Below are 11555 nucleotides of genomic sequence, written 5' to 3'. Positions count from 1 at the left end.
TCCTGTATGAAGTCCCAACGTACTGATGGAGGACAGGACTAGTATCTTGATATTAAACACTTTCATTTTCTTCCAGCTTCCATCATACTTGTGTTAACAGTAATTTCCTTGCGGCGACTAGTATTGAACCATCACGTCCATTTTGAAACTAGAGCTTGATAAATATTTTATGATGTTAAAAACGTAAAAATTACAGTGTATTTCCATAGTTGTACATGTAAGTGGAACGTTACGTATAGCATCACAAAATTTTTTCAACACGTGTTTGTTCATACCTTAGATGTAAGTGTAGTCATCAGTCCATCAGTGCACATGTGAGTAAGCAAATGTTCATTATTCTTCAGCAGAAATCAGAATACAAAATTTGAAACTTCATGCGAGTATATAAATCGATTTCTTGGCAACTGAATGAAGCAAATTGAAACACTACGTTGTCCTAATCGCCTCTTAACCTCCGTAGAGGCTACTACAGACCACTGACGTTTGGTCAGTGGTAACAAACTACATTTAATGCCACAATCCTTCATTACTGTTTCTAAAATTAGTTACAATCATTTACATGTTTTACGAGCATAATTATGATACCTCATGCATTTTAATAAAACCAACGCAACGCCGAACACGTCGTGCCCAAAACAAGCGTCTGTCATCTGCCATTTTGCATTGATGTAATGATATCTAGCGACGTGTAATGAAAATCTGGTTACTCACATGTACATCAAAGTATGTAAAAGCATGTACTGCTTTGATAGAAGCAAATGTATAATGCTTGATGTGACGTTCAACTTGTATGTACAACTGTGGAAGTACATTGTAATTTTTACCTTTCTTAACACCACAAAATATTTTGCTTGCTATGGTTTCTAAAAAATGGATGTGATGGTTGGACACTAGTAGCCACAAAGAAATTATTATCGCAACTGTGATGGATAGTGGAAGAAAATAAAAATACGGGGCGTGTTTGGCAAGTAAGGTCCGATTGGGCACGAAATGAAAACCACTGTGAAAATTCGATGGAGCTTTGCACAGATGTGTTGGGGAGTGTCCTTAGTGTACCTGTCGATCGCTTCACGTCACTGTTTTCAGTTCAGAGTGCAGAGTAACCTCGTATAAATGTGTAAAACAACAGTGCCTCCCGCCAAGTATGTGGATCTGGTCGATCTGGTATGAGATTTTGCCTGAAGCTATGTAGCCCACATAACATAGATATCATGCGCTTCTTTCTTCAAGACAATTTTCAGCCGCATTCTGCAGTGGCAATGAAGACGCTCCTGCAGCGTTTTCTATGGCAAGTGTTTGCGCACCCGAAATAATGTCCTTAATTGGCTCTCTCGGTTGTTTATCTCTGCTCACATGATCCGCTGTGCACGAAGACATTTGGGCACAAACAACAAATGGTATAACAGCGAAGAAAATTGACGGAATGCATAAGCAGCTGCTTTCTTTGACGAGGGGTTGGAGGTCAGTTGGGAAAGGAGACCAGACAGAGAGGTCATCGGTCTCATTGGATTAGGGAAGGACGGGGAAGGAAGTCGGCCGCGCCCTTTCAAAGGAACCATCCCGGCATTTGCCTGGAGCGATTTAGGGAAATCACAAAAAAACCTAAATCAGGATGGCCGGACGCGGGATTGAACCGTCGTCCTCCCGAATGCGAGTCCGGTGTCTAACCACTGCGCCACCTTTCTCGGTTTTCTTTGACGAGGTTACTGGAAAGTTTGTATAAGGTCACGACAAATGTCTCAGTCGAAGCGGCGGCTATTTAGAAAGGTAGCTGGAAGGTGTGGGTAACTGTTGCGAATAAAGTAAATTTTGATTTCAGTGTGGTTTTCATTTCGCAACTGACCGGAACTTACTTTCGGAAAAGCCATCGTATTTCTTTATTGACTTCACATATGAATTACTACTTTTTATATCTTTGCAACGTGTTGATTGTGAGCAACAGAATAGCGGAAAGAGCTGTCTAAATATTGGTTTGCGTGGATTAAAGGTACGTATCTCTTCGGTTTATTGGCACTTCATTTCATTTTCCATACACGTCGAAAAGTCACCCTACGTTAGATAAAGATTCCGTGGTTGTTCCCAGCTTCAACAATCGTCTCCTGAGTAAGCCAGTGCCACATCGAGTAAAGTGTCACCCGAGTAAAGATGCTCTGCAACGCTGACGAAATTAAATTCGTTTACAGCCTCACACACACAGAACACTTGGCCTGCAAAGAGCGTGGCAATATTCATGACACCAGCACAATAGATCACCAACTTTGACGGTCTCCACTTTAAGAGCATTGTATGTTATCAGCGTTTTGTGTAATGTACCGTATTTGAACAGGTTTCTCCTTTGCACGAAGTTTGGCACTCGGTGTTACGTCACGGGTCGGGAGACGGGGAAAACTCAGCAGAGGCCGGCGTCCTTGGCGTCGAGGAAGAGCGGGTCGGTGTGGAAGTGCCTGCCGTTGGGGCGGCGGCCGGCGGCGGAGACGAGCTGCGGGGGCGGCTTGTGGGAGCGCGCGCGGCGCCGCCTCCAGACGCGCACCAGCAGCGTCGCCGTGACGAGCAGCACGAGCGCCGCCAGCGCCGCGCCGCCGATGGCCGCGTACAGCACCGGCACCGCCGCCTGGTACGCGCAGTTGGCGTCGTCCTCGTCGAAGCCGGACGGGCAGTGGCGCGCGCCGTCGCACCACAGCGCCGCGCTGATGCACGCGTTCAGCTCCGGACACCTGTCGCAAGAGCAGCACCTTGCACTGTAGCGACTTAAAACGCTTTTTAATGCGAGACAAATGTGATGATCGAATTGTTTGAATAGCGAACGGTTTTCCAGCTTTCGTCTCTGAAGGGTCATCATCAAAACCAGTCTCTCATACCGAGAGTGACATTGTCATAAGATTACGCTGAACTCACCGCTCTGCTAATAAATCTATGTTTGATTGCGGCCAATCACTGTCTGATAAGAAGTACCCTGACAGTCTTCTGGTCCAGATTGTGAGCCCTTTTGGCTCGTATCAAATGGTTCAAATGGCTCTGAGCACAATGCGACTTAACTTCTGAGGTCATCAGTCGCTTAGAACTTAGAACTAATTAAACCCAACTAACCTAAGGACATCACACACATCCATGCCTGAGGCAGGATTGGAACCTGTGACCGTAGCGGTCACTCGGCTCCAGACTGTGGCGCCCAGAACCGCACGGCCACTCCGGCCGGCGGCTCGCATCCATTGATCGATCGGGTCGGCATGTTGTGATCTTTGGGCTCGGCCGTTTGACGTGGTTTTTGGCCGCGACGGGTGTGGGGGCTATTTCTAGCCGGAGAGCCGCGCGGCGCGCGAGAATCGGAGGCGAGCGTGGTTGACACGTTTGCAAGACCGAACCTAGTTTGTAGTGTGGGAACTGGACTCGGCCACATTAGCCGAATCGAGTCGTGCGGACCTGATTTGGATCTGTAAAGGCTTTTATAAAAGATTTGGTGAGAATTGCTTGTCATGTTCTCGGTGCGCACATTAAACTGATCCTTGCTTCCCAAGTATCGGCACCACGACTAGAACTGTTGTCTTGCCAACCAAAAGGTCCCCTCTATTTAGTGCTGTATAAGTAAACACATGTTATTGTGTGTGGTTAAAGGTTTATCTGGATTTTGTGATTTGATACAGTCCGAGTAAGCGAGGTGTATTAATTGGTACTATTGCCTTTCCGAGTGATGGACGGCATAAGCCAGTGTGGTGAAACTGTAATATTTTTGCCGCCCGACGTGGCCGAGCGGTTCTAGGCGCGTCAGTCTGGAACCGCGCGACTGCTACGGTCACAGGTTAAAATTCTGCCTCCGGCATGGATGTGTGTGAGCATATGTTAACCTACTAGTGTAGTTTAAATTTCTAAGCTGACTTGGTGTTGTGCTTTTCGCCCTCGTCCTTTAATATTACGTCAAGGGCATTAGTTATTGATTCACCCTTACTATTTTATTTCAATGTTCGTGAAATAAGCTGTTATTTTATACATCAAAGTTATTTTACGTTTGAGGAATTAATGTTTGCCGTTTTCTCCCCCCCTTTCTCCGATATTGCATAGTAGCATGGGCTCTAAGACCTTTTTTCCAGTGTGTTGTAGTGTACTGTGTGCGGCACCCTGTCCAGTTCGCCCGCCTGCTGTGGTTTCTGTGCCTAGCCGCCTCGAGTCTGGGTCCAATGGGCCCCCCTTCTGCAACTTGAATTTGCCCGTGCCTATGTTACGTCACCTGTTTTGAAAATTTGTCACGAAGGGGTGTATCTGTTGGTATTTTCTTTTGTGTTACAAAAGAAATTGTGATATCCATTACTGGTTAAACTTGATCTCATTATTGTAGTCTCTTTTTGGTAGCTTCACTGTGTATAGAATTTAATTAACTTGCAAGTCACTTAATGCTTGGTTAAATATTAATGTTGTTGTTTGAATAGGGCGGTTGCCCGTGCTTGTAAGGATTTTGAATTTTAAAGATAAAATTTTAATTGGCCAAAGAAAACTTTAATAAATGTCTTGTGGTTATAAACTGTGAATGGTGCTTATGCGGCCCGGCCCTCCAGCTCAACAGCACTTGGCTGATTAGGGTGGATTAACCACCACAGACTGTATACCAATTAGGTTCCTTTTCGCGTATGCTGAAGCATTAGCTCCATAAATAACAATCATATACAACCGTTCGCTCGACGAAAGATCCGTACCCAAAGACTGGAAAGTTTCACAGGTCACACCAATATTCAAGAAGGGTAATAGGAGAAATCCAGTAAATTACAGGCCCATATCGTTAACGTCGATATGCAGCAGGATTTTAAAGCATATATTGTGTTCAAACATTATGAATTACCTCGAAGGAAAAGGTCTGTTGACACACAGTCAACACGGGCTTAGAAAACATCGTCCCTGTGAAACACAACTAGCTATTTATTCACATGAAGTGCTGAGTGCTATTGACAAGGGACTTCAGATCGATTCCGTATTCCTGGATTTCTGGAAGGCTTTTGACACTGTACCACACAAGCGGCTCGTAGTGAAATTGCGTGCTTATGGAATGTCGTCTCACTTATGTGATTGGATTTGCGATTTCCTGTTAGAGAGGTCACAGTTCGTAGTAATTGACGGGAAGTGATCGAGTAAAATAGAAGTGATTTCTGTCGTTCCCCAAGGTAGTTTTATAGGCCCTTTGCTGTTCCTTATCTATATAAATGATTTGGGAGACAATCTGAGCACCCGTCTTCGGTTGTTTGCAGATGACGCTATCGTTTATCGACTAATAAACTCATCAGAAGATCAAAACAAACTGCAAAACCATAAAAAAATATCTGAATGGAGCGAAAAACGGCAGCTGACTCTAAATAACGAAAAGTGTGAGGTCATACACATGAGTGCTAAAAGGAACTCCTTAAAGTTCGATTACACTATAAATCAGTCTAATCTAAAAGCCGCAAATTCAACTAAATTTTTAGGTATTACAATTATGAACAACTTAAATTGGAAAGAAAACATTGAAAATGTTGTGGGGGAAGGCTAACCAAAGGTTACGCTCTATTATCAGCACACTTATAAAATGCAACAGATCTACTAAGGAGACTGCCTACACTACGCTTGTCCGACCTCTTTTGGAGTACTACTGCGCGGAGTGGGATCCTTACCAGATAGGACTGACGGAGAACATCGAAAAAGTTCAAAAAAAGGCAGCACGTTTTGTACTATCCCGAAATATGGGAGAGAGTGTCACAGAAATGATACAGGATTTGGGCTGGAAATCATTATAATAAAGGAGTTTTTCTTTTCTCACCAAATTCCAATCACCAATTTTCTCCTCCGAAAGCGAAAATATTTTGTTGAATCCGACCTACTTAGGGAGGAACGATCATCACGATAAAATAAGGGAAATCAGAGTCCGTACGGAAAGGTATAGGCGTTCGTTCTTTCTGCGCGCTATACGAGATTGGAATAATAGAGAATTGTGAAGGTGGTTCGATGGACCCTCTGCCAGGCACTTAAATGTGGTTTGCAGAGTATCCATGTAGACGTAGATGTAGATGTAGACAGTCAAATGTGTTGCGGATTTGGTCTGATGTAATTACTTCTTACTGGAGATACGTTAAGCCTCAGCTTTATCTTCAATATGGATAAAAGCTAAAGCAATGAATTAAATTTTGTAGTAATGCCTGGATTTTAACACCAACTACGTAGCTATATTATCCACTAAATGACCACAGCATTATTCCTAACGTAACTGCATGGATTTCCCTAGTCCAGTGCCCTCCCAAACACAAACTTCTGCTCACACTACATCCCATCTTGAATTTCCCTTTCTTAAATCGCTAATACTGTTGAGGCTATCTGATATAGAAATAACACCCCAGCTTTCTATGTAATGGGGAAATCGTGCCTATACCTCAGGCGTAGGTGATCTACTGATCTGGTGTAACTACAGTTTACTGGAAATGCAAATTTAAATTCATAACTTCAGTTTCTATCCTTTTCAAATAAAAAGCTGAGACTCTATTTGTTTCTAGGAAAATTACACAACAACATCATCTCAATAGATCACTTACAGCTCGGTAGGCAGGATTTCCCCATTACGCACAATGTTGGGGTACTATTCCAATATCGGAGAGCCTCGGCAGTGCTGACCATTTAAGAAAAGGAATATCATGATGGCTGAGGTTCGAATTGAAGTTTGTGTTAGGGACGGCGGTGGAGTAGGATATTCCGTGCAGCTGCAGGGTAGCACATACCCATAATAAACACGAGACCTCGGTTCAAGTCCCGCGCTTGGCACAAATTTTAATTCACTACCTCAGCTACTATCTTTACTGCGGAATTGACCACTAGATGCCACGAAAGGTGGACTCACCAATATAAATCTTTTATTTTGTATTTTGTGAATCTTGGTACACCTGCACTCCAACCTGAGTCCTTTCCCATTCACAGGTAATTTCTCTGCAGACTGAGCTACCCAAGCACGACTCATGACCCGCCTTCACATATTCCTCCAGTACCTCATCTGCAAGACGTTGTCAGTAGAAAAGCAGAACCAGCAGAATGGGTCGGTCTGGAATGATTTTAGACTTTCAACGTGGACTAGACGACACCTGACCAGCAAATCCATTACGGACGTTTCAGCCTTCCCAAATCTGCCATGTCGACTATTGGTGAAGCAAATGTGAAGTGAAAACGCGAAGAATGGGATAAAATGATCCTAATTGAAACGAGTGACTGCAGTAAGACTCACGCTACATCCTGTGATAATCCGATGGAAGGCTCTGGGTTTGACGAATTACTGCAGAATGTTACCTGCCAACACATGTAGTGCAAAAAATGAAGCACGGTAGATGTGGTGTTACGGTATAAGGGTGCTTTTCGCGACTCATGATTGGGCCCATTATTGCACTAAAGAAACCACTACTTCTGCAACGGTATGAAAACATTTTACAGCACTAAGTTCTACTTACTGTGGGGGAACAGGGGAGACGATGATCTTATCAGCATAAGGATGCACCCTCTCACTAAATAGGATCTGTGAGGCAATGGTTTGTGGCCAATAGCTTTCCTACAGTAGACCTGCCTGCCGTTAGTCTAGACCTAGAACGAGTGGAACTCCTTTGGAATGACTTAGAACATCCACTTAGCCCAAGAATCCAGCGTCCAGCATCATTATATTGTATGCTTTCGGTTACTGAGCAAGAATGGGTTGCCATTCCTCCACCGACATTGAGACTCCAGTTCAAAGTGTCCTTTGCAGACCCTAAATTGTCATAAAGGCGAAGGATGGACACACCCAATATTAATGACAACTAATAGCTGTCCGGATGCTTTTGATAAGATAGTGTACTCTAAATCGATAGTTACAGATAAAAACTGCTTTGCAATGTAGCCTAAAATTGTATGTAATAAGACTCTAATGTAACGTAACAGACACTCCAGGCCCCTAGATAAAAAAAATGGTTCAAATGGCTCTGAGCACTATGGGACTTAACATCTCTGGTCATCAGTCCCCTAGAACTTAGAACTACTTAAACCTAACTAACCTAAGGACATCACACACATCCATGCCCGAGGCAGGATTCGAACCTGCGATCGTAGCAGTCGCGCGGTTCCGGACTGAGCGCCTGAACCGCTAGACCACCGCGGCCGGCCCCTAGATAAAATGCCATGAAATTATCCGCCCGTTTCCGTATCTATATTTTTACGTATATTCCTTTTATCAGTTATTTTGTGTAGTTAATATTTCGTATCTGGTTCCTATTCTACAAATTATCTTCAGGTTTACTAATTTTCATTGGAAGTCAGGACCAATCAGATTCGCAGTGGCATATTAACTTTTGTGGAAAATAGCAGTCCAGAAGAAATTGGATGTCGTCAATATTTGAATTACACAAAGGATAGGCCTCTGCACTGCTACCCAGAAACGTACTAGCTTACAATGGGCGAAGAGACAGCAAGAAGTTATCATGGGGACGCGGAATAGCGCTGTATCATCAAACGAATCTCATATCTCTGTGTAAATTACTCTTACACCTCAGCAGTCTTTCCAGCTGGTCTGCATGCAGGGAATGACTAAACAGGAAGTGTATTTTCCTATGCCTATTTTAATTACACAGAGATGTTTTCTTCCACTACTAGTAATTTCATCAGGAAGACTGTATCAAATGAATGACTTTCAACTCCCCCATGTGCAAATAAATACTAAATCACTCGCGGTTGCATAATGATAACATTCTCCTCCTCCAGCCGTCTAACTACCGCTGTATAGCATCAGCAGAATCTTGGAGCAGTCGCATATCCACTCTGATTCGTCAAGTTATCGGATTTCAGCGTCATCAAAAATCTGTGGAACCGTCTGGAACAGTTACTTCTGTCTCGAACGATATCCACAGATCTGGCTGATAGTGAGAGTCGGATCCTGACGTCTTCTACCTCCACTACTTCGTACTGTCTATGCTATAGCGACTAACAGCTGTTATCAACGCTCATGAAAGCATTACTCGAATTGTGACTTTATTTTTTCGTACGAAGATCACCCAACTCGAGTCATCAGAGGACGGCTTGATGACACATTTAGAAAGACCACTGCGTAATACGTGCAGAAAATGGCTTTAGTATTCGACAGTCAGTACTTTCCGAATCCACTGGTTGTCTCTTCAAAGTAACAGCTCTAGTTTCATCCGCTTTAACGGTAAAAGTTAAATATGTAAAGAGATTTTCGAACGTTCAGAACGTATTATCGATGACATGTATGCATTTGATATGTCTGACGTTTAAATCACGACCATACGGCATAATTGTCAAAATGACTAGAACGCAGATTCCAGTGGCAGCGATCTTTCATCAGTAACGGTAAGGATGGGCTTGAGAAGCTGGACATTGTTACTTACCCGTTACTATCAAGCAACTTAGCACCCATTTTGTAGAGACATAATGAACTTGGTAATCCCAAAAGACCACTGTGGAGAAGATTCGGGATTCCCAGTGCAAATGTTAGGCGATCTTTGATAATGTTCACGATCTGGCTCAGTACAAAACGTAAGTTACGGGAATTGTTTGATCATTAATCTGCTACGGTCGCAGGTTTGAATCTTGCCTCGGGCATGAATGTGTGCGATGTCCTTAGGTTATTTAAGTTTAAGTAGTTCTGAGTTCTAGGGGACTGATGACCTAAGATGTTGAGTCCCATAGTGCTCAGAGCCATTTGAACCGTTTGATCATTAATCTTGCTTCCGCCAATTTCTGCCTCTAATAACGTGGGACGATATTTCTATCTGACAGAAACACTTGCTCAATCGACAGGTGGTGGACTTGTGTCTCATTGAAAGACCCCGTGTCTTTCAAACCATATATTTTTGAGCCACTGTGGTGAACACCGGTAGATTCTCCTCAGCGTTTTCTGTAGCTGTTATAACAAATAGCTTCAGAAAATTATGTTTTCTTTCAGAAAATGTACTGTCTGGATGAAAGTAAAGTTCTACTCATCCTCATAAGTGGCTTGCACATTACATCGGTTGTATTACAGGGCTGTGATTATAGGGCTGGAATGCCAGGAGGCAGGTTGTGGGATGATGTGCAGAAGCTAGTAACAGTGTAACATAATGTTCCTGCCAGCAGTATCACTCAGCTGCGTCTCTATTGTGAGCTCCATGGTGCGGTTAGAATATTTACAGCTGATGTTCGTGTTGGTGCGCGTGTGGTTGGGGAACTTAGCCACTGTAGTGTCATTATGGATTGCATAAGGCTAACACGGTCAGTATCACTTTTAGAAGCGACAGTGAGAGTTTTCCAAGAATACAATTTTTTGTACGGCGAGTCAGAAGCAGATGAGTTGACCAATGTGGTGCTCACCCCAGTGTTGACAGTTAACAAAGTAAGCAACAACTGAAGTGCGAAATGTTGGACAGAGACTGTTAGTACATTGGAAATCCCACGAAGTATTCTCCATACATCTCTCAGTAAAAAGCATGACGCAGCACATCACTGGTCCTATTGAAAGTTTTCCACCTTTTGAACTTGACTTATCCTATCTGTCATCCAGAAGTGAAAATGACAAAATGATAGAGAAAGTGCTAAGGCAAACAGAAGACTGAACCCTAGACCTGTGGATTATGGTTCTGACAGTTATACACAACGTTGAGGAGGCACTTTCTGCACATCCCTTGTCTATGGCAAGTGACCAATTCGGAGGAATATGACAGATTTCTCTGCCACGATATGTAGTTTCATTTCAATATTTTTTGACTGATTTTTGTATTTATTATTCATGGACTATGTTACAGGTTAATTTACGTGTCACACAGCCCTAAGTAGGCAGATTAGGATAACGTGAGTACAAGTTGAATGTACTTTTTCATTTGACAACGTAGCTCATTGGTGCTTTTAGCCTACGGTTTACGACAATGTTTACGACACTGCATCTGTTATGTCTTACTCAGTACTCAAGACGATTTGAGCATGTCCTCTGTTAACTGTATGTCGAGGAACTTGGACGCAGGTCGACTTTTGAAGGTATGCTCTGACCTGTTAAGTATGTGTCGTTAGAACACACCGGATAATTATTTCATTAGACCTATGTTACTTTTTCATGAGGGACACGTATGTCAAACTTCTTTTCTACATCTGCATCTACATCGCCACTCTGGAAATCACACCTAAGTGCCTGGCAGTGGAGTCATCGAACCATCTTCACTCAAATTCTCTGTTATTACACTCGAACAGGGAGCTCCGATTTTTCCTTATTTTATTACGATGATCGTTTCTGCCCTCTGTATGTCGACGCCAACGAAATCGGAGGAGAATGCTGGTGATATAAATTTTGTGAGAAGACTCCGCTTCAATGAAAAACGTCTTTGTTTTAATTATGTCCACCCTAAATCGTGTATCACATCCGTTACTCCTTCTCCCCTATTTCTCGATAATACAAAACGTGCTTCCCTTCTTTGAACAATGTCGATGTGTTCCGTTGATCTTATCTGGTAGGGATCCTACACTACGCAGCAGTACTCCGAATTTAACGTATTAAATGTTAGTGACAAGCAAATGTCACTGAAAGCTGTCATTAGAATTGTGTTGGT

At 43.1% G+C, this 11555-nt stretch overlaps 1 protein-coding gene across 1 annotated transcript in view; it reads right to left on the bottom strand.

The window, feature by feature from the left end:
* Positions 1–2185: 2185 nt before the first annotated feature.
* The window catches only part of LOC126483629 (uncharacterized), a 111747-nt gene continuing 102377 nt past the window's right edge, over positions 2186–11555 (bottom strand). The window contains exons 9-10 of the mRNA XM_050106713.1: positions 2493–2714; positions 2186–2207 (exon numbers count right to left, since the gene is read on the bottom strand). Of these exons, the coding sequence (XP_049962670.1) occupies positions 2186–2207; positions 2493–2714 (244 nt within the window). The remainder of the gene's footprint in view (positions 2208–2492; positions 2715–11555) is intronic.

The sequence above is a fragment of the Schistocerca serialis genome, chromosome 1 (assembly GCF_023864345.2).
Source record: "Schistocerca serialis cubense isolate TAMUIC-IGC-003099 chromosome 1, iqSchSeri2.2, whole genome shotgun sequence".
Taxonomy (NCBI): domain Eukaryota; kingdom Metazoa; phylum Arthropoda; class Insecta; order Orthoptera; family Acrididae; genus Schistocerca; species Schistocerca serialis.
The sequence above is the reverse complement of the archived record's forward strand: the minus strand, read 5'-3'. Positions and strand labels throughout refer to the sequence as shown.